Raw genomic sequence first — 23,861 nt, 5'->3', positions numbered from 1 at the left:
ATATCAATTTTAATTAGATATTTGAATGAGCAAAACATATGAAACATACAGGACAGCGTATGCTTTAAATGTCTTTTTCCAGTTTTACCAAAATTCATCTAAAACTAAAGACTGTCATGGTTTTTAAAGTAACTCCGTTCAAAAATGTGTTCAAGTTCATATTGAGGATGTTTTATTTTCTGAAAGTAATGTTGTTGTTTTTTTTATAAAACACAAATATACAATAAAATCATCAAGTCCAAATGTTGTTGACAGGTTAGCCTGATTGAGAGTCCACAGGTGGTGACATCTTCTCCCATCACCTTGAGCAAAGGCATAAACCACAGGGGTGTACGCTGAGTCGCAATTACTAGTTTGACGAAGACGAAGAAGACAACAGGAAGTGGTAGCAGGATGATGGTTTGTTTTTGGGGGGCCTTTTTTTAGACAATGTGCAGCTGGCGCCACCAGAGCTCTCGCAGGATCACACAATTCATAAAAAGTTGCGTGTCAATCCAACATGTTGAATCCATAGCTCTAATGTAAAATCTCAAACACAACTAGTGTGAATGACAGAGACACTTATATAACCTGAACATACCAATTAAAGGGTTGCATAACTCTCATACGACATGGATGTTTATGATAAAGTGTGGTTCGTTGGGTCCTCACCGCCCTCCGCAGTGGTGAATTCCACATTGTTGCTGGGTAAACTCTCAAAGCGACTATTGGCCACAACCATGAACATCTTATATTTAGAGTAGGGCACCAAGTCTTTGAGAATCCCAGACGGCTCTGGCACAGTCGTGTAGAACCCAGTGGTCTTCTTCTCCTTGCTCACCACCAGCCCTGGGACCAGACTGGACTCGCGCCAGTAGTACAACTGGGAATTACGAAAGAGAGGACGCATGGGTAGGATGAAAAGTCAGAAAGTAGGGGAGGGTCTACAGTGGAGTCAGTTCTCAATTCAAAATGTTCCTCGTTCTCACTCTGTACTCTTTGAACTCCCCCTGGACAGAACTCAGATCTACAGGCGTCCAGTGGATGTTTGCTCTGGTGCTGCCAACCTTCAACACCCGCAGCTCAGAGGGTGAATCAGCGGGCTCTGAAAACAGAACCATCAGCCCGATATGTTTATTCAGGAGTTTGTTTTTGGAAACACGAAAGGTTTTCACAAAAATTATTATAATTTTTTTAATATATTTGTTGCATTTCTTATTTATACTCACTGTCCTCTCCAGAATATCCAATGACAATGTTAGACTCGGGTCCTGATCCCAACTCATTCCTGGCCTGGATTTTTATCTCGTAAGGCACATATGTTTCAGTGTAACGAACAACGTATTTGGTCTCAGACGTGGTCACGTTGGTCCAGTCGTCCCCGGAGTCTTTCCGTCTCCACCACACGTTGTACTGCAGGTTTGGGCCGTTTTTCTCCAGATCACGCAGCGGCTAGAGAAACAAATCAAGCTTCAAGTTCAAGCTGCCGGTTTGACGATTTGAAACGTTTTAATGTGACGTAAAACAGAAAATAAAGAAAAATCAGAAGGAATCTGTAAGGAGCTCAATAATAATAACAAGGCGAAGAGTTTAAAAGGTTGTGCCAAAAGATTAAGAATTTAGATATTAATAAAATTAACATAAAATATAAAACTAGACTTACAATCAGACTTTAACTACTGTGTAAAGTTATTTCGAACTGCAAGTGGAGATCGTAATGTTTATGTTTTGGTGCTTCATTAGTCTTGAATCATGTAATGGTTTAGAATTTACTCTGTATTATTGTAGATTTATTTTGATAACCAGTGCTTCCGATGCCGACACCTAAATGTTACCATAAGGATTTTCAGGCAAGCATGTAGTTCTCATAGGTCAACAGCAGGGGGTCACTGGAGCAATCTAACTTCAGGAATGCGTTGAATTTTTTAATGTATTTTTCGGCTCTGGTGGACTGTATTTCACACTAGACTGACAGGGAAGACGGGTTATGAGAGAGTGGAGAAGACATGCAGCAAAGGTCAACAGGCCGGGACTCGAACCCGTGGAGGTCTACCACCCGTGCCACCGACAAGGCTGATTTCCGTTTTTAAAACTAGTTATGATCTTCTTCTTCAAATATTTTTTACTACCAGTCACTCTGAATGATGAGCGATTTGCTTCCCTGATTCTGTTATTGCGTGGCGCCTTACCTCCCAGGTGATCTCCATGTTGTCCTTATCGGATCCCCAACCACGTAAATCTCTGGGAATGGCATCTGGGGCTGAATTTCAAAAAGATGAATAGATTTATATCAAATATGAGCAAGTAGATGTTTTCTTGCAATAATTTTTCTAACCTATGTTAATAAACACGATGGAGTGTGCTCTTGTGTTTCCCATGTTACGGACTGGCTAAGATAAAATGGGGCCGCTGAGTTTCATCCCAGGCAAACACGATGTGCCTTATTACTAGGTAACTTTGATCAAATTACCAGTTTTTACAAATTTTCACCAGGGGTGCCACATGGTACTGTTTGTTGAGATCTTTGCTAAATAAAGAGCTGTTCCTGTACAGCAAATGAAACATTTGACCAAATTATCGTCTGGCTCAAGCCAGAGGCACACACAGAATGTGATTTTAGATTTGATGCTACTTACGTGCTGCGGTGGTTTTGTACCGAGGTGAGGGCTGACTAGGTTGACTCCGACCCACTGAGTTAATGGCAATGACCCTGAACTGATAATTGACATTGGGGGCAAGCTGCAGGATGACAGAGTTGAGGTCTCCGGGGAAAGAGGACAGGTCCTGCCATCTGCCCGGCTCCCAGCGGTTCTCCTCGAACTGGACCAAGAACTCTGCAGAAAGCACAACGGACTTCAGAATGAAACTATGTAAGGATGACACAGTAATAATCCGGAGTCCTTTGAGGATGTTACACTTCCTGTCTGACAGTAAGCCAACTACAGCTTGTCCTGAAAATATGGCTTTCATCCTTGCCAGAGTTCAAGCGGGCCAGCCTCTTACCTCCAGTGGTCATTGTACGAGAGACAGGGGTAACAAGTGCTAGTTCACCATGGTAACATAAGCTGCATTTACATTAAGCATACAATTGAGCAACATGAAACTACAACATTAAATTTGCTTAATGGAAACAGAAATTTAAAAAAAGTTGGCTTTTTCAATAAAGTGTTTAGGAGCTAGGGATGAGTTAGCTTTTCAGCCGTATCGAGATAGATGCATTTTGCAAAACTGCACTGTAAGCACTTTTTTCGCACCACACTAGTCACGTGATCAACAGCCGGATGTTGCCACTGCCAGAAACAACAAACAAGACGACAGGAAGTAGTAGGAGAATGATGGCTTGGTTTTGTTTTTATCTGACAATGTGCAACTGGCAGATCTCTCAGCTTCACATAGTTCATATAAAAGTTGTGTGTCATTCCAAGGTTTTGAATCCATAGCTCTTCTTTAAAATCATAGACTATAGTTTCCCCAAAACACTGCATACTTAGCCGATCCAGAGTAGGCAGAGCTTGCCACTCCAATGACTAAATAAAACTCTGACATCTTCTCTGATGTCTGATAGATGACGAGCGCTAACGCCATGACTGAGTTATGAATATGTCTCGTGTTTACATTTGTCGCCAAGATTCTAATCACTTATCACGAGAACAACCATGTGATTTTCATTTCCTTTCTTATTTAATGGAAACACCTCGATTGCAAAGTTGTGTTTTTTCGACATTAGCAAAATATAGACCAAGATCTGCACCAGTTTGTAATGGAAATGCTGTTATTGAGACACAAAAACGAACACATTCGGACTTTCCGCCACAGGCAACTTTTCTACGAAAAGGCAGTTGACCTAATGTGAAAGCTTTTTAGCTGAGAGAGGAAGAATACGCCTCAAAGAAAGCACAGGTTCCAGCGGCCAGAACGTACCTGTGACAGGGCTTCTGCGGTCGTTCCCAGGAATCCAAGTGAGGCGAACACTACGGGCTGATGGGTCTGACAGATCCAGATCTATTGGTGGGTCTGGACGGTCTGCAGAGGAACACAGAATAATACCGCTCAGAAGCAGACACACAACAACCGTCATTCATGGCATACTGTACACTAGGACTGCCTATATTTGGTTAGACAATCAAAACCTTTAGAAAATAAATAAAACGGAACAAAAACAAAAACCATAAAAGTAATAAAAGATCATAAAATTTGTCTTGTACTCTTTTCAACCAAAGGGGAAAAAAAACTAACTTTCACTGATATTTAATTAATTCTGTTATTCCAACAATTGAACATTTTATTTTGTTCATCACAACTACAAACATCTGCACATGTTATTGGGATTTTATGTGATAGGCCAAAACAAACCAAAGTGCATACTTGTGAAGAAAATTTGTTAGAGGCACCAAAGGACACATAGCCTTAGCAGAAATGGAATTAACTTTTTTTTTTGCCAGGAAGTCTCTTGAGGCAACATCTCTTTTTCAAGGAAGACCTGGAAATTGTGCATATCAAAGCACAAATTCATCTGTAGCAAGACTCATTTCCACAGACAATCTTAATCCATTCTGACTGAGTGGAGACTTTTGTAAAGACGAATGAGCAACAAGGTGAGTCCCAAAACACATCGTTAGCTTGTAGCTTTTCCCACTAAAATCTGATTTTTAGCTGGCACACAGGCTCCGACTCGACTGTCCATCTGTCAACGCACCACCAGACTATGAACCAGAAATCCTGCCAGAGTAAACACAAACCGGTCCGCCAGTAAACCCAAGAGCTGCTTGAACAAGATCACACTTTCGCTCTTTCATTTTTTCTGTACTTTTGAGCTCCCATTGTGGATAAGTAGTACAGTACTATTTTCTTTTTTTTTTACAAGTAAAAGATTTGAGTTAGTATTTTTTTTCCCCCAAAACAGATGCATTTTATTTTGCCAACGGATCTCACGTCCTGTCTGACTCGTGACAGTCTCAGGGAATTGCTGGCAGCCTGCCAGGGTCCGTTGACTTTAAGGCGTTGTAACTGCTGCCAACATCATCCGACCTTATTTTCCGTCGGATCGCATGCCAAAACAGATCCGTTTTTTGGGCCTAAGTCTTTAGATGTAGAGATACGTATGTTACATTCTTTTCGTATTTGTACAATGCCGTGCCTCATTTGACTTCTGCGTCACAATTCTGTTCTGCTGTGGACAGACACATAAAAATCCCAATAAGAAAATAAATAAAAAATTGTGATTGTAATGTGACAAAACATAAAAAAGGAGGGAAATTTCAAATGCTGCAGATATAGAGACAGAAGCAAGAACATAAAGTAGACAATAAGGCATCAGGACATGAAAAAAATAACAGAAGAGCTTCCAGCTGAGCCACATGTTACCTGGAGGCAAGGCACTAAAGACTGAGGGGTTGAGGAAGGCGTCCTCTGTGGGTCAGGAGGTGGGGATAAAGGTTAGATTAGTTAGGTTAGTCTACAAGCCAAGAAACAGCAAAGGAGAACAACAGTTAAAATATAACTTGAGTATCATTACAATTGAATTGTATGTACAGTAGCTTCTGATAAAGACATTCATTTCATGTAGAGCTTAGAAGATGATTAAATAGATTACCTTCTTTAATTTACTACATCTCAATACATGTGCTGTTTTCTTGAAGCAAATTGCTATCTGGCTAAATGGAAGATTTAGTGTTTTCTACAAGTTATTCAAACTAGCTGGCTTCACTACAAACGACACGTTATTATTCTATCATTGACTTCTTCTTGTATGAAATACACACTGTTGTACTGTACGGTTATGCGGATTTTCTTCAGACAATACATTCCATCACTATGCACAGTGATCTATTCTACATCTATGAGTCTATCTGAAGACACCGAGTTAGCTATATTTTACTTAATGAACATCACTGGTACAGGGAGTTGTGTTTCTGTCAGATCACATCAATGCTTTGCAGCACCATTCTATACACTAGTGTACCTAAGACAGTGAGGCGGGCTGAGGCTGAGTCCTGGTCTATCTCAGATTTAACAGTGCAGGTGTAAATTCCCTCATCGTTCTCACTGACAGACGGGATGGTCAGGGACTCTTCATCCTTCTTCAGCCTGGAGGACAGAAAATGGATCAGTTGTTAAGTAACATCCAGCAGCGTGTTTACTGAAAATTACGGTAGAGTGGCGCAAGACTAAATTGTAGGCCCTCTGTTTTTTTTCCTGCATATGATAGGATTGATTAGTGACAATCTGGGTTACAGTTGCCACTTGGATCAATCGTAGCCCAGCAGTGAACATTTACGTGCTGCTCCGTGTACAAAATACAGACCCTGGGGTAATCAAGCTTTTTCTGTAGCCACACCTCAACTGTGGAACCAGCTTCCACTAGATCTCCAATCTGTAACTGAACGGGATCTTTTTAAATCAACGCTAACAATGTTTTTCTATTCAGACCTTTACAAAATTAAAAATGTGACGCCACTTCTGGTTGTTTGTACTTGGGATTTCTACTTTCTGCCTTGTTTTTATTTCTTTTTCTTGTATATGTTGATTTTGTCAAGCATGTTGCCATCAATATTGTGGATGCTTAAAGGATTATATAAATGCCTGATTGATGGATCAATCGATTGCTTGGTTGGTTGGTTGGTAGAATTTGATGCAATCTCCACAATCTGGCAGTTGGAAGGACGGAAAGCCTGCCTACATTAATGACCTTGACCCCACTGAACACTAGAAAGGTAAACTTTGGTCTGCTGTTTGTTGGTCGCAGTGACCAACACAACCACACTGCTAGTGTTAACTTGCTACAAATGCTGGTTGAGGATTGAGATGTCATCCCACAGGAGTGTGTGACCAAGCTGGTGGCCAGGATGAGGAGGTGTTTCAGGTTGTTGTGGTTTTGCATATGACTGAGCAACATCCCTATTTGTTAAATAACTAAGTTGTTACATTGCCAAAGTATCTTGCTTCGTCAGACTTTAATCATCCAATTCAGTAAACGACACCCAACGGCAGGATGAGCTGTTTAGCCGAGAGGGTTTGCCAAGTTTTTTATGGTCGCAATCCATATACTGAACTCTACTTTTCTTTACTAATGATTGACCATTTAAAGAGAAATAAACAATCTTTCAGATTTATTGACAAACTGGAGACATTATATTACAACAAGCTCAAAATTAACCAAACACTTATTGGGCTGAGCATGTGATGACTACATTCAAAAAGTGAAAGTAGGAAAAGTGGACTGACATGCAGCAAAAATCCCATCCAGAAAACAAATTTAAATCCAAAATGTTCTGACTCAGATATCAACTTTAAAAAAGAAGGCTTAATTGGTAAAAAACAATCAGGTGTCATACCTCCATCCCAGATCCAGGCGCTCTCCGTCCTTGGTCCACGTCACCTTGGTGGGCAGGCTGGGGTCCGACACCACCTTACAGTGGAAGCTAGCTTTAGAGCCCCTCAAAACTGACTGGTGCGTGGGAGCTTGAATTATACGAGTAGGCTCTAAATCAGAGTTAAAATGACAGAACAAACAGTAGAAATAGGCACGCTGACAGTCACATAGTATGACATCTAAACAACATCTTTGAGCGACTTCATCACCACATCTCTATATCGAATTCTGTTTTACTAAAGGCCTTTCTCCCACTCGCCCTCCTCTGGCTCTTTCTCGTTCAGGGATCACAGACTAGTTAAAGTGGTTCACTCCCCTTAACACCTTCACCTCCAACAGAAAAGGAATAACACATCTGAAGAGGAGAGGCATGATCAACAAAGTTCTGAGGAAATAAAATAAAACAATTAATTACAGACATTCCTTCTTATGGCCAACTATTCCTGGATCAGTAATTACCATGTACAGAACTCAGATATTGTAAATGTACTTCCATAAAACATATTCACTCAGTCAGTTTTAATCACTGTAGATGATTTTCGCTGATGAGTTTAAACTACCAGTTCGTCCAAAACTCTTTTCCGTATCTGTTTTTCATTTGAGTTTTGAAAGGTGAAGCCATTTTTGGCTGATGGTGTCAAGCTTTTCTTCTATTTAACAAAAAAAAATCTTTCCTGATGTCTTCTAATTGAATTAAACTTGGAATGCAAATGGACACACAAGGTACGTCAAGAAAAGGCATCAAAGAGCTTGACTTGCAGGCTATTTGGCACAGGGAAGGAAAATGTTCAAACGATCATGACAGTTAGTGTTTAAGCAATGCAATGTCTGACCTTTGACCTCCAGCTGGACCTGGTTCTCAGCATTGCCCAACATGTTGTTAGCCACACAGGTGTAGATGCCCTCATCCTCCTTTCGAGCGCGTTTTATCTCCAGGGTGCCGTTGACGTAGACCCGGTACTGACCCCCATCCAGCCCACTGCCCTGGCCATTCTTAAACCTTCAGAGTAAAGGTGAAGGTTAGCTTTGGTTAACAAAAAAATTCCCTAAAACACATTAATACTAACCAATCCGATATAGCTTTAAATTTAAAATAAGAAACACTGACAATAAAAAGCATTGCAAAGACACAGGACTTACATACAGCTAAATTGTGCGACCTGTCAGTGACTTGGTAAGTCATTCTACATCGCAGGAGCTGTGTTGGTTTGAAAATACTATGAGATGCTCACCAGCGAAGCTCGGGTAAAGGAGAGCCAAAGAAAGGGCAGTTGAGGAAGGTTCGGTTGTTCATGATGACTTTGATTAACTGATTTTTGGGTCCCAGCATCCGTGGAGCCATGTCTGTAACATGGAAGCTAAAGGTAACAATACTGAAGCAATGGCAGAGAGCTGCAAAGTCATTGGGACACTTTTTAACGTTTCTAAGAAATGATATCTCGGTGTGCTTAGGAGGTTGAACAAACAAGCTGGTCCTGATATAAAGCTTTATCGATTTACAGTTTTGTCCCCGATCCTGGCAGTTTGTGGACATTATGCAGGGGCAGCTGCAGCTTTTGGTCATGTCCACTCAATTCATAGAATAAAAGAACAATGTTCATTTTGCTCAAACATATACTTAAAATCAGAGAAACTGATCATTTTAATTATATATACACACACGCCAACACGTCCACACACACACACACACACCCACACACCCACACACATATACTGTATATATGGTATATACAGTATATGTATATATGGTATATACAGTATATGTCAGTTCACATTCAGTTCACTGAATGTGAACTGTTTGAAAACAATATAAAAATGTAGGTCAAAAACAGAATATGTTAAAGGAATTAGTTTAGTAGTTTGTAAAGCCATATATATATATATATATATATATATGTATATATATATATATATATATATATATATATATATATATATATATATATATATATATATATATATATATACAGTATATACTGTATATATGCCATGTTTAGGGCAGACTAAACATGGCTGCCCTCATTCCCACATCTCACCCAGAACACTGACGAAGGCGTTGGCCAGCAGGTAGCCGTGCTGGTTGGAGGCGTTGCACTGGTAAACTGCACTGCTTCCAATCTGCACCCCACGGAACAGAATGGTGTCACCGAGAACTTCTCTGTTTGCGCTTGTTGGAGTTTCTGTGATCTCTGGAAAAAGAGAAACATAAGGAGAAAATGAAGAGAACAAAGTATAAAGATAGCTAAAAGGCCAAAGAAAGGGGAGCATTTTTACAGCTTAAGACTTTCTCTAGAGCAGATTTTATTCATCCGTTCATCCATTTTCTGACCTCAGTTAATCTCTGAGTTGGAACTCATTTTGACTTTCCAATCATGTTGAACAAGAAAGGAGAGCGTTCCAGGTGTGGCCACCTGTGTATTGCTTACACAGGTGGGCAAGTAATGCTAAAATGGCAGTCGACCTATCAGAAGCATCTGAAGCCATGACATCATCAAGTAGGAAATGATGTCATCTCCTACGTCATCCACTGTCCATTGCTTAGACAGATAGCTATCATTATGTATGTGAACTCCTGATTTCGAAGACATTAACAAATAAATAAATAAATATCTTTCTCTCATTATTGTGGAATTTTACAAATAAAAATAATTTTGATCATTCTAAGTGATTTAAAATGCGGGACGTTTGGTCTGATTTAACTTCAGAGGATGAGGACCAAAAAAGTCTTTTCATTGGTTGTATATCGATTTTTGCTTATGTAGCACAAACCTTACTTCAAGAGCTACAACTTCTCAGTAAGAAATCTTTTTTGTTATATTTTTAAGATGAGAGGTCACTGAGAACCACGTTATAACTGCAACATTGCAACATGTCTGCCAGACGTTAAATTTCCCCTGTTGATTGGGATACAGAAGCCAAAGAGCTAACAACATGGGACGCTTTGCTGTATCTCTTTAAACGTCTAAAATAGTGATCAGATTTGTCATGGCACTTGGAGACATCACATAAAAATGATCCCGTATAGTTAAATGTGGCTCTTCTCAAGACGGATTAAACTAATCGCTGAAAGTGCATTTGCCCCAAATTTAACAAAAACAACAAAGAGCTAAGGGTAAAAAAAAAACGAGTCAAAAAAGAAGCCGTACTGTTTATTGGCTCGCCGTTCATAAGCCACTGGATGTTGGGCTTAGGGTTGCCGTTGGCTCGACACACCAGGCGGCCATTTTCCTCTGGGGCCAGCACCAGGTTTGTGGGTTTGTCTAACCAGTAAGGAGCAGCTGTGGGGGCACAAAAGGAGCCAGTTTAGCCTAATAACACAGGTTCCTTCATTTTGTTACAACAAGCACTGTCTCATCCTCACCTTTAACTTGGACATCAATGGAATGGCGTATACTGCCCAGACGGTTGTCTGCCATGCAGACATACTCCCCAGCATCCTCCTCTGACACACTGAGAATTTTCAGGGTCTTATTGAAGTTCTCAAACTTCACCTTTTGTGCTGGCAGGTCTCCCCCTCTCTTAAACCACTTTATGGAGGGAGTCGGACTGAGAGGAAAACGGGCGGAGAGAGACACGTGTAAAACTTTTACGTAATAACTCTGTTTGCTGGATTACATCTAATATAGCAAGAAGAAACAAAGTATCTCTAATCCTAATCCTAACAGACGGGTTTAAACTCTGTTTAGCTCTATTTCCCAAATAATCTCTATACTTCAAACATTGTCTGGACTTTGTTTATGCATTAAATCTTCAGTATGTAAATTTTCTATATTTTACAATTGACACTATGTCGTGACATTTTTTATCACAGTTTTGCTATGATAATTCGTAAAAAAAATGGAGCTCCTCTGCTTTCTCCCAGTGATAACTAGAAACGACCAATCAGAGCCAGGAGGAGGAGGTCTTAGTGCTGTCAATCACCACTCTGTGTGGTGCTGCTCGTCTCCTCCTTCCCCTCCATGCTCTCTGCTATGCTGCAGCTAGCATACCCTTCAACAAATGCTGAGGCCAGTTATCATGGCCACCTTATGACAGCGGATAAATGGTTTTCCTGTAACGGTAAGTAGTTTCACCACCATTGAGCAGCGAGTACGTGAGGTTAATTTACAGCGCCAAGACCCACCTCCTGGCTCTGATTGGCTGTTTTTGGTTAGGTGAATTTCTTCAGACAGAAATAGTAGTGGAGGGAGGAGATAGCTCTTTTCACATGGCGAAGGTTTTACAGTAGTAAAAAAAGCATCTTTTTTAAAAGAAAGTTACATATTGCAGCTTTAATAGCATTGGGATTGTAGAAGTTTTTTCTTTTTTTTTGTTACAAAAAGCAATAATTATCAAATGTATGTATGGGGGCGTGGGTGTGTGTGTGTTGGCGTGGGGTGTTGAGGTGTGTGTGTGTGTGTGTGTATGTATGTATGTATGTATGTATGTATGTATGTATGTATGTATGTATGTATGTATGTATGTATGTATGTATGTATGTATGTATGTATGTATGTATGTATGTATGTATGTATATTTTTTAATTTCCTCTCACTTGTACTGTATTTATATGCATATGTATGCGTGTGTTTGTGCTCACAGTCCAGCAGCGATACACTCCAGCAGCAATCGCTCATCTCGTAGCACCATTTTGGAGCTCCCACTCCCTTCAGGAGACAGGAAGGACGGCGGCGTTTCTGCTACTTTGCGGCCTGAAAATGAGAGACGATGGCAGGTTGATATGGGGACAAACACATTGATTGTCCCTGCAGAGTGAGTCGCGTCCGACCAGCAGCTGGCCATCCTCCCTCTCACGTCATCTAACAATATTATTCCGATCATTTCCTCGTGGCTGAGTTTTGCCTGAGGAAGAAGCTAACATCCTCGATCTTGTCTGACAGGAAGACATTAGAAAAGACAGATACAGCACAGGGCTCATTCATCCTCACTCTCATTGGGTTAGAAAAGCAGCACATCAAATTAGCCAAGCATTTGGAAACATATTTAAGTTAATTACTAATTGGCCATTAGTGCACTGATGAAAAATGATAGTAATAATTTCCAAAAGAAAAAAGAAAAAACAACCTTGATGTTTTTGTGTTCTTTTGAATTCTAAAGTTAAAAGAAGGCATTTCTTTTTTATTCTACTTTATGGTGATTGCTAAAGTCTGTTCTCCAGATGAAACCTGAGTTATTCTTGCTACTCTGTTCCCCCAACATCTGAAACAAACCTGGTTAATCCAGGTGACATCTGAGCATCTGATTTGGTAATAGAAATATGTCTCTATTACCTTAGGTCACAGGAAGTTTTCCTGTGTAAGACTTGAACTCGTAATGCCCAAGTTCAACACCACAACTACATCTAATTATTGTAAGGAATTTGCACTTAAGAAGCGAGGTGGGTAGGTTTGTAGAAAAACACATTATTCACCTGGAGGAGGAAACGTTTCTATTACAAAGAATAGAAAGTGGCCATTTACTTTACCACTCAAAGGCCATAAATTACACAGTCGATCAACAATAAAGACTGTTTTAACCTAACAGAAGCTGCATTTCCATTAACCATACAATTGCTCAATTTGAAATGAGGAAAATAAATTTGCTTAAAGGAAAGACAGACGCCAATTTTGAAAAAACCTCAGGTTTTTCTACAAAACGTTTTAGAGCTAGTATGTGGTGGTTTTTCAGTCATGTCAAAATATATACATTTCGCAAAACTGCAAAAGAAAAACACTTTTCTCACATCACACAAGTCACATGTTACTACTGGCGAAAACAACAAAGAAGATGACAGGAAGTAGTAGGAGGATGATCCGGAAAATATGCAGCTGGCTCCACCAGAGCTCTCACAGCATCACACAGTTCATAAAAAGTTGTGTGTCATTCCAACGTGTTGAATCCATAGCTCTTCTGTAAAATCTACAATCTGCTGGCCAACAAAATCTACATCTACAATTTCCCCAAAACGCCACATAACGCCACATACGTAGCCGCTCCCAAGTAGAGAGGGCTTGTTGCTCCAATACCTGAATGAGACACCAACATCTCCTCTAATGGTTGATATATGATGAGCGCTAGCGCCACGGTAACTGTTTACATCTGTCGCTACCATGATTTTTAACGACTAACAAGCTTATTGACATGGGATTTTAATTTCATTTCTTTTTAGAGGAAATGCCACAATTGCATAATTGTGGGGTGGGGGATGGGGTTCTACATCAGCAGAATGCAGACAGAGATTTGGGCACATTTGTAATGGAAACACAGACACAACAACCTATAGCAACAGAGCAATGGAAAGTTTAAAGAGCCTGTAGATTAAGCAGTTAGTTTAGGATAGATTCAGCTTCGCTAAGCATAGATTAGTGCGTAGACCATGTTATTGTGTAAACCGACTAGCGGGTTATTAGGAAGTAGACCACTATGACGTAAGACTCACCACCGAAGGGATCAGAGGCATTGTAAGATGTGTCATTATATGGCTCCGCTGGAAATAGCAGGCACAAACAAATGGCTGATCAGTGCAAAAACTAGTTGAACCAGGCAGTGGTACTGAAAAAACCTGGAAGATTTATTGAATTTGTTGAATGCCATACACATAGTACTTTGTCAGTTTAAATAAGTAATATTGGTTGGTTTTTTTGCAAACCAGTTGTCTTTTATTAAAATGGCATAAATATTACTCATATCTGGAGGAACACACAAACATATGTGTTCTTATTAGATTCATGGGAAGAACATTGAAAAACACAGATTTTTTTTTTCTTTTGGCAAGTAGATTTTATTTTTTTTTAAATCAACAGAAAAGCACTACCACAGTGGATTTAAACTTAGGGAGATTTTAGAAGATGATACAGGAGAATTATATCTCTTCAAAACACTTGTAGGAAATAAAATAAATAAACACAGCATTAAGCTGCTAGCTTAATGCTAGCAGCTTAATGCTGACACTATCAGATCACTTCCATAGTGTCAATTTTCAAACTTACTTTATAATGAATATATAAATTTCTTATCGTGTTAAGAATTTTGAGTTATTATTGTTATGATAATTTCCAACAAATGATGTTTAAAACCCGCTAAAACTGTCTATACTTTCAGGATTGACAACCTTTCTTTTTTCTCCACTGTTTTTTCATTAAGCAAAAAAAACAATAAATTTGAAAATACAGTTACCAAGTGAAGTATACTCGTTAGAAATAGGAATGTTTTTCAAGAGCAGTATTTGTGTTTGTGGGGCTGTAATTGCTGTGACACACAGTTGTACAGCTGCCTACAAAAGATGTCACAAATACTTCTTATTGTCACTTTTATCATTATCACAATAATGCCGCGAAACATCGTGATAAAACTTTACGTCCACTGGTGTTCGCATGACGTCACTTACTGGTCTGAACTTTGAGGTTGAAGGGGTTCTTCTGCTGGATGGTGTATGTGAAGTTGAAGCGAGCGTTGCAGCTGTAGTCATTTTGAGCGTCTTGGACCAAAACATTGGAGAAGTACAGGTCTCCATTCAGACCCATGGAAACCCTCCTATCCTGATGGATGGGGGTCATGTCTGTGTGACCAAAGAAAGGAAAACATTAGCACTATAGGAAAGTACAAACAAAATAACTCAGCCTTGCTTTCATTTCTATCTTATTCAGTTTTCATGATTCCATAGATGTGCTATATTAAATTGATGTGGGAGCTTTTAATTAAGATGTTTGTGTCATATCTTTCAATCAAACATTGGAAAGGTTATTGTATCCTAAAGATTTTCCTGAGTGGAAAATAAAATCAGTACAATAAATAGAAATAGATATAAATATAGATATAAACATGCACATGCCAGAGATCCACACAAAAAAATACGTTGGTTTTGAGTCAGGGGTAGATTATTGTAACCCCAATCGGGTGAGCAACTGATTGAAAGCTCAAAAACCTGATCCGATTAGAGAATGTACTTTCTACAAGAGCTGGCAAGTCACAACACTCTTCTGTACAGATGCTGTCACTGCAGAAAGAAGATTCAAAGTTAGCTAGTTTCAATGTCAGTGAGGTCTTTGAGAGTAAAATCTGAATCTGTTTGTTTTTTGGGGGCAGGGTAAAGATAAGGGTACAGAGACAACTGATTTTTTGTTAGTAATATGTTAATTATGCTGGTTTGATCTGTGGATTTAAATGGGGATAAACAGACTTTCCAGTGAGATGTTTTACTTAGTTTTCTTTTTGTCAAGAGACATTATTAGAAAGAAAAAATAATCTACCAAAACATATATATATATATATATATATATATATATATATATATATATATATATATATATATATATATATATATATATATATATATATATATATATATATATATATATATCTTTTCTATTTTGCTTCATTTCTTTGGTGGTGACTGGCCACTTAGTCATAATGAGGATGTTAAGTTTTAAATAACTGAATTCTCTCTTTTCACTGTTTGGCATAAGCAAATCTGTCTTTATTGTTCCACACATCCAGTATATGTTAAGAAATATCACAGCATCAGCTGCTTGGAAAAGTGAACAACAAAAACAAAGAAAGATAAAAAGTGTCAATAAAAATAAATCACTTTCAAGACTCTCAGCGTTTTCCTCTTGCTTTCCTGATCGGGCTAAAACAAGCCTAAATATGCTGATGCCTGCACACATTTCTCTTTGTGTGATGAGAGTGAAGAGGAAAAACAACAGATACTTCATTTCTTTAAAAAAAAACCAAACAAGTATGCTCTTCTTCTAATGAGGAAATAGCCAGTCTATGAGGAAGGTTTGCTCACTGCTGTCCATCCAGAATATCAATGGAGGAGGCAGGCCAGGTGGTGGGTTGCAGGGTAGGACCAGAGGGGAGCCTTCAGTCACCGGCACCGGGGCCAGCACTTCCTTAGGCCATAACGGGGCCTCTGAAAGACAAAGGGCGACAGACTCAGAATTCATTTTATTGTCATTGTGAACAAAAGAAAGCACAATGGAATTTAAAAAAGAACTCTCGAAGGTACGTCAAATAATTTAAAATAATAATGCATAAGTATGTCTCAATAACTACAAATATAGAGTAGAAACACACAGAAACAACTGGAATGTTAAAGAAAAATAAATAAATAGGAAATGTCCCCCTGTGTAGTCTCGCTCGCCCCTGTACCATTTTCTCTCTCTCTCTCCTCCGCAGCTAGCCTTCTGCTCTCTCCCCTCAAACCTGCAGCCTGTTTCTAATCATCCATCTGTCTCTGTGGTCCCTGGTTCCTGTAATTTTTTTTGTTCTCCTCTGGCTCCCTGTGCTCCTTTTGATTTTTGGAAGTTTGTTCCTGTCTTCTTTTTTTTTTTTCACTTCATGTCATTTTTCACTATGATCCCTGCTCCCAGCTCCAGTGTGCATTTTGGTCCAGCCATAAACTCACAAGTCATTACAGATATAGATTCATTTATTACGCAGAGTGGAATATTTTGAGCTTTTGCTTTTTTGTCATTTGGATGATTCTGGCATAGAGATCATGAAAACCGAGAGTCTCCAAAAATTCGAATATCACAAGGGATCAACAAAAAAGGACATTTTCAATAGAAATGTCATTTTTCCTGTTCATTTCTATGCCCTCAGTAATTGGTTGGGCTCCTTTTGCATGAATCACTGCATCAGTGTGCACCAGTTTGGTCGCTCTTCTTCCTCCTTACAATGCCCCACAGATTCTCTGTGGGGTTCGGGTCAGGACAGTTCGCTGGCCAGTCAATCACAGTGTCGCCACGGTTACTCAAGCAGCTATTTTAGGCCGCTACCGAGTCCTGCTGGAAAATGAAATCAGCATCTCCATAATTTCCATAAAACCTGTCAGCAGAAGAAGCTATGACGTGCTCGAAAAACATCCTAGCAAATGGCTGCATTGACCGACAGCACTCCAAATCTGGGTTCTTTCTTGTGGTGGCGTTGAAAAATGCACAGAATTATGTTAAAAATTATGAGCGTTTACATGTTTAAACTATACAAAAAACACTCAAAGTGTCACTAAATAATCTTGATGTGGACTGAAGAGAAGATGCTCTCTGGATGCCATCAGGGGCCAAATTCAAGGCTGTCAGTAGAAGAGAATCATACTTTCATGGCGCTAACAGGAAGTCCCCGAGGCAGATCACAATCAGAGATTCAAACGAAATTCAAAACAATTTTGTTATCGTAAATATGATATATGATGAAGGTCCTGGAATGACATATAGCAAGCAGTGTAATGACAAGATCTGGTCAGTTTGAAAAGCACAGGCATAGTCTACATCGACACTGACGTTGAAAAATAAAACAAACTTTAAATCGTTTAGATGTTGCTTAGATGTATTTTATAGGTTTTTTCAACAAAATGCTCTCTGTAAACACGTACTTAAAACAATAAAAAAAACTTTCTTACTGGAGACGCGGAGCAGTATTTTGTTGGACAGGGCCACACCGAGCTCATTTGTGGCGAAACACTGGTACTCTCCCTCGTAGTCCTCTGGTCGTCCTCCACTACGGAATCCTACCTCCAGGGTTCCTGAGCGTTTTCTCATAGTCACTCTGGGGTCTTTGCCAATGTTGAACAACCTCCCACTCCTCCTCCATGAGAACCTGAGGAACATTCGGGGAATTAAATGTTACATTTCCAACATTTAAACTGCATAAGAAGAAACAACGTATGCCGAGCAAACAACAGACAATGTCTTCTACACAGCAACAGAACGGAGCATCACACAACTTAAACCAAATTCTTAATCTAGGAATGATGAGTTCTAGTTGTACTCCAGTGTCATAGCTGTTAACTAAAACTGGAAATATTTGTAAAACTTGAAACGCTCTTTGCCTTTCCTCACAGTGTTTGACACAAGAACTGGAACAAGAAGTGATGGGAAGATAGAGGCTATAAAGGATTCTCCAGTCAGAAGTTAAATTATACTTTTATAAGACGTTAGGCCTGTTAAAATAATCAAAGACTTCTCTAATTTCCAAGGTAAAAAACAAAAAAAACAAAAAAAACTGTTAAAGTTATGGTGGTTAATGTAGTTTAGCTGCAGGGAATTACATGATGAGTGGCCATATATTCAAATGCAAAATCTTTCACCTGGATTTTGCATCCAGGTGTTCTGGAAGTTCCAAATTATTTTTATATTTCTAAAGAACAGTGGATTTTTTTATCAGAAATAACTTCAGTAATCAATCATTCAATCAATCAATCAGGTTTATTTGTATAGAATAGTTCAGCAACAAAGCAGTTGATAAAACCAGTAAATATTACATTTTGCCAAGTCGCTTCCTTTCACATCAAATGTTGGTCAGTGTTTCATTCATAATGGCTCAAAAGCAACTCTGAACAGGTGGGTTTTCAGTCTTGATGTAAAGGAACTCAGTGTTTCAGCTGTTTTGCAGTTTTCTGGAAGTTTGTTCCAGATTTGTGGTGCATTGAAGCTGAATGCTGCTTCTCCATGTTTGGTTCTGATTCTGCTGGATGCAGAGCAGAACCAGAACCAGAAGACCTGAGAGATCTGGAAGGTTGATACAGCAACAGCAGATCTTTAATGTATTGTGGTGCTGAGCCGTTCAGTGATTTATAAACTAACAACAGTATTTTAGAGTTTATTCTCTGAGCTACAGGGAACCAGTGGAAGGACTGTAGAACTGGTGTGATGTGCTCTAATTTTTGGTTTTAGTCAGAACAGCAGCAGCAGCATTCTAGATAATCTGCAGCTGGAAGATTGATGTTTTAAGCAGACCTGTGAAGACGCTGTTGCAGTAATCGATGTGACTAAAGATAAACATATGGATGAGTTTCTCTAGATCTGGGATATTAGACCTTTAATCCTGGAAATGTTCTTCAGGTGATAGAAGGTCGACTTTGTAACTGTCTTTATGTGGCTCTGGAGGTTCAGGTCAGAGTCCATCACCACACCCAGATTTCAGGTCTAATGATTGAAGCTGTGTGCTCACTCTAGATCCTTCCTCTTTAGGTCCAAAGATAATAACTTGAGTTTCGTAAAAACACAGGTTAAGATTAAATGGGCCATGAGAAAAGAGCCAACATCTAGATTAAAGACACCCCTTTAAACCAGTGGAACCAAGCTTTCTGTGCTGTGTGTTTTCAGTGACAGAGTGGTGACAACTGAGTGAGTCAGTAAGGTCTTTTGGTGACAATTTTATAAGCATGAATGGTCAACTGAGTGCATTATGGGAGTACAATGCTCTTCCTGTGAAAAGAAGAGCCAGTTTGTGAACAGAGCAGCGAACAGTGTCTGTGTGCGTGTGGGCATGTGTCAATGGAAAGTCCCCACAAAGACAGCCACGCAAACCATGTGGAATGTGTGTCTTACGTAAAGCTGAACTGTATCCAAACAAACAATGTCCCACTGTCCTGAGTGGTCCTTGCCATGATGATGTAACGGAGTGTGTGTCCAACGCTCTGACAGGCTGGACGTTTCAGTGTGTATGTTGAGTGGCACTAAGACTAGATATGGAAACTGGACTAACAACAACTAAAACTCTACATTGCTCTAATGGTTCCTCTGGCTCATGTTAATATAATTATTGCTAGATAATTGCTCCTGAGGTCCACTGATGGGGATCGCTTCATGAAAATGTATCTCAAAATATTATTTGCAGAAAATATATCTAAACACAACTATGGACTTTTTCAGAATGGACTATAGTTATTAAATTATCTGCATGCAAAAAAATTAAATAATAACAAAACCCGAACTGCAATAACTTCAGTCAGAGATGATTGTGTTGGTTGTGGATGATTTTTCATTTGAACTTTAACCATTTCTGGAAAAACATAAGAAGGAAAGAAACAAAGCAAACAAACAAACAAACTGCAGTTTTGCAGTTTGTGCTAGTGTGTGAGAGTTAGGGACCACAACCACGTGTTGCCAGCTAAAATCTGTGAATACCTGAGATCCCCCATAAATACCATTATTACTATCCGTTTTAATAACTCAAACACTGAATATCCCTGAAGATGGAGCAATAAACACAGTGTAAACTGTCTTAGCACGACCACAGGAGCTAGCATCCATCATCTCCGCTTTTAGGGGAACAGCCAATCAGTAACAAGAAAAAAGAAAGGTTCTCCTGGATTGGCTGCCTTGCAAATGCCAGCAAATAGAATATCAGGTTGCATTGTGCCCATTTATTTCAGCTTCCAAAGCTTAAATAAAGCTTAAGACAGAAAACTCTTTCAGCAGGTGAAGCCATTTCTATGCAGGCTAGCAAAATAAGCATAAATTATTCACTTCTATACCAACTGAACAAGTACCCTGCTGGACTCTCTGTGTCGTTTGGAAAGTGAAGTTTAATTTCCCTGTTTGATCTCCAATGAGGGAGCCGAATCAGAGTGTGTGTGAGCGTGTGTGTGCGTGTACGTGTGTGTATTGCGAGGGCTCTGTGAGTGTTCACTGCTTACGTTGGCACTGGGTTGCCCTTGGCTTCACACTCTATGATGATGGTGTTATCTCTGGGGTCGACGATGTAGTCCTTCACTGACTGTTTGATTATGGTGGGGGGCTGCTTCACTGTGGGACGTCCAGACACAAAGCAACAGCTTATACACACACCATACAGGTAGACACACTCAGGTACACACACCGCTCTAATATCTACATTAACCCCAAACCACAAACAGCATTAAATCCATTATTATTAAGTATTACAAAGTCATTAAATGAGCTATGCTGGAGAAGGAGGAGGAGATATTTTTCCCCACAATAGAAATAGATTTAGAAAACATAAAGATGGCATCATTTTGGACCAGTTTGTAGGCTTTTATACTCTGAAGCAGCAACCTTTACACCCCAGAGCCATTTTTTACCTTTAATCCATCTGCAAATAATCAGTTTAGATCCACAAAAGCTACATGAAACAAAGTAGATTATTTTAACTATATCTGCTACATGAAGTGTGCCTTGATTTTTAAATGAGAAGGGGAAAAAATATATATATTTTTTTGATTTTAAAGTAAAATAAAATAAAAAAAATCATCAACTTTTACATAAAGGTAATGAATTTCTTCAACAAAATGTAAAATTTATCAAAATTACATCAAAGTAGCAACCAAAAGACAAAAAAATTACATTATAGAAAATAATATTCCTTAGACCAATAAATATGCTCCATGAAGAAAATGCTAAAGCTAGCAATGTTTACTAGCGTCGTATTTTAAAACACTAATTCTTTAGCGTTTTTTGACCAAAGTTATTGAGACCAACACGAGGCTCCAGAGCCGCAGGTTGAGAAACCTCAACTTCAGAGCAAAAACAGGAAGAGAGGACAAAATAACTAAAAGGATAAGAGAATATCCTGAATCAGGTTACACCAGATGTTAAAGAGAATTTCACATCTGGCCCACCATATTTGCTTCCCAGCTGTACACCAGTCTTTTCTTTTTTTCTTCTTTCCGCATCTCCATTACGTTAGAAGCATTTGAAAGAAAATAGCATGCATGACTTCAGCCAGCATTTAAAATGTTTAAGCCTGAAACCCCCACAAAAGCCCTAAAACATTAAAGCTGATGAACATCTATAATTCACTGAAAACCTGCGATCCACTCCAACGGTATAGTCAAAGCCAGGCCTTCAAACATGGCGGTAAACATACTCTGATCGTGGGGACGAGGAGTCGACTTCAATTGTTTTCCAGCTCTTTTATTCTTCCTTGCCATTTTTCTACTGAAATGTAACGTCCACATGAATCAGTTCATAGTAGGGGTGCACTGAAACATGAGTGGTGTCGTTTTTTATAAAAGGAGCAGCAACTCCTTCAATCCTAAAAAGTCTGCAAATGTCGATAGTTCTGATATGATCCTTTGGATTTTATATTGTCTATTGATTAGACAGACATTATATGCTTCTTGGTTAATGTTACGACTGGAGACGTTAAATGTTATTATGTAAATGAGTGTGCAGGTACTTGTTTTTGATTGGTGCCTGGAGGACGACGGGGGACGTCCGATTGGTGGCTTCCCGGATGTGAGGAGTATAAAAGCGGCTGACGTGGACTTCCTGGAAGATCCCTCCTCTGCTCATCTCAACCGGCCACATTGTTTGTTTTGTTTGTTCAACATCTTGGTTTGGAGTTTGTAGGAGTGAGCTGCCATTTATGTTGCCTTAGTTCTTTCCTGTTTTTTTTAGTTAGGGAGGTAAGTTTTTGTCATTTGGTTTATTTATTTTCGGTTAGGTAAGTTGATTATTATTTAGATAGTTCCTTTTGTTTGTTGTTTTTGCACTAGCTCATTCTGAAGTTATATGCTCCATTTTTGTTATATTTAAATCAAACATATATTTTTTAATAAATATCATTGTAAAATGTTTAACTTTGTATGTGTTGGCTGTTTGGGATGGGACGAGGAGGGACCTTTCATGTTATGATCTGGCCACCCTTAGACGGGTCGTAACAGTTAAACAGATATTAACTTGTTTCACTGAAGTTAGCATCTGATTCAAAGCTTTCAGTTTTGCCAGAAAGTAAGAAAAATAGCTCTTTATTCCACTGGTGAATCTGAACGCCATCTTCAGTGCTCTAAAAACATGGTCTATTTGTACAATTCAAAGTTAAAGAACGGTAATAAAAAGTAACAGCAGACATTGGATAATGTCATCAGTGAATGAATGTAACACAGTGATCCGAGCTCTGACTTCAAAGACTAATGGAAACAACCATTGAAGTAAAGGCTGGTTCAGACTACAGGGGTGGGCAATCCTGGTCCTCGAGGGCCGGTCTCCTGCAACTTTTAGATGTATCTCTACTTCAACACACCTGAGTCAAATAATGAGGTCATTAGCAGGACTCTGGAGAACTTGACTGCACTTAGGAGGTGATTCAACTATTGGATTCAAGTGTGTTGGACCAGGGAGACATCTAAGAGTTGCAGGACACTGGCCCTCGAGGACCAGGATTGCCCACCCCTGGACTAGACCATCATGGAGCAGCTTGGGGGGAAAATATAAATCCTGGAACCAGATTCTGCCACACTTAGTCACAACAGATTAAATGTGATTGTATGAATGCCAGAACAATGGAGGATGTAAATAGTTTCCCCCTTTTTCTTTGTGGGGTTCCAACCTTAACTGGGAGAGTTATTCAAAGTGCTTCACATTTACAGACTGCCTGCTGTGGTTCATGCAGGAGCCCTAATCAGCTGAGCAGCAAAAGGTTACAGTTGGACCTCACTGGCTCGACAGTATAAGGCGCTCAGTAGCTATGGCTACATATGATTGCCATGCAAATTTAGAGCAAACTCTATAAATTTCGCAAAAACAGAAAAAAAGAAAAACGAATTAGGCATGTTTCCATCTACTGGTGTGGAGTGGATCAACCAGGCTACATAAAGCATCATTACGACCGATGTCGATGTTACGCACGGCTGTAATAAAGTTAAGTGCTCGCTACGTCAGAACTTATTCTGAAAATATGGCTCCACCTCCCCTTTAGCGCTTTAACGCATTAATGACTTAGCAGCTGAGTTGATCTGGAAAAATCCACTCAGCCGAGTCTACAACTTTTATTGTCATTTGTT

General features: G+C 39.4%; 1 protein-coding gene across 25 annotated transcripts in view; it reads right to left on the bottom strand.

The window, feature by feature from the left end:
• The window catches only part of nfasc (neurofascin), a 107,998-nt gene that overhangs the window by 25,680 nt on the left and 58,457 nt on the right, over nucleotides 1-23,861 (bottom strand). For 21 of the 25 annotated variants that reach the window (XR_002751877.1, XR_002751878.1, XR_312689.2 and 18 more), the window contains 20 exons: nucleotides 20,754-20,862; nucleotides 17,733-17,929; nucleotides 16,122-16,244; nucleotides 14,718-14,888; nucleotides 13,770-13,817; nucleotides 11,931-12,042; nucleotides 10,713-10,897; nucleotides 10,498-10,629; nucleotides 9,388-9,540; nucleotides 8,584-8,695; nucleotides 8,185-8,351; nucleotides 7,314-7,461; nucleotides 5,942-6,066; nucleotides 5,344-5,388; nucleotides 3,901-4,002; nucleotides 2,616-2,813; nucleotides 2,169-2,239; nucleotides 1,209-1,431; nucleotides 969-1,084; nucleotides 652-862 (listed from right to left, as the gene is read on the bottom strand). Coding sequence is in view for 21 of the 25 variants with exons in the window: in XM_023325338.1 (XP_023181106.1) it covers nucleotides 652-862; nucleotides 969-1,084; nucleotides 1,209-1,431; nucleotides 2,169-2,239; nucleotides 2,616-2,813; nucleotides 3,901-4,002; nucleotides 5,344-5,388; nucleotides 5,942-6,066; nucleotides 7,314-7,461; nucleotides 8,185-8,351; nucleotides 8,584-8,695; nucleotides 9,388-9,540; nucleotides 10,498-10,629; nucleotides 10,713-10,897; nucleotides 11,931-12,042; nucleotides 13,770-13,817; nucleotides 14,718-14,888; nucleotides 16,122-16,244; nucleotides 17,733-17,929; nucleotides 20,754-20,862 (2,748 nt within the window). In the remaining 4 variants the exon portion in view is untranslated. The remainder of the gene's footprint in view (nucleotides 1-651; nucleotides 863-968; nucleotides 1,085-1,208; nucleotides 1,432-2,168; nucleotides 2,240-2,615; nucleotides 2,814-3,900; nucleotides 4,003-5,343; nucleotides 5,389-5,941; nucleotides 6,067-7,313; nucleotides 7,462-8,184; nucleotides 8,352-8,583; nucleotides 8,696-9,387; nucleotides 9,541-10,497; nucleotides 10,630-10,712; nucleotides 10,898-11,930; nucleotides 12,043-13,769; nucleotides 13,818-14,717; nucleotides 14,889-16,121; nucleotides 16,245-17,732; nucleotides 17,930-20,753; nucleotides 20,863-23,861) is intronic. The other 4 variants (XM_023325348.1, XM_014468502.2, XM_023325349.1 and 1 more) reach the window with 2 other exon arrangements.

This window comes from Xiphophorus maculatus, chromosome 20, assembly GCF_002775205.1.
Source record: "Xiphophorus maculatus strain JP 163 A chromosome 20, X_maculatus-5.0-male, whole genome shotgun sequence".
Lineage (NCBI taxonomy): Eukaryota > Metazoa > Chordata > Actinopteri > Cyprinodontiformes > Poeciliidae > Xiphophorus > Xiphophorus maculatus.
Note: the sequence above shows the minus strand (reverse complement) of the source record. Positions and strands in the feature narration are given on the sequence as shown.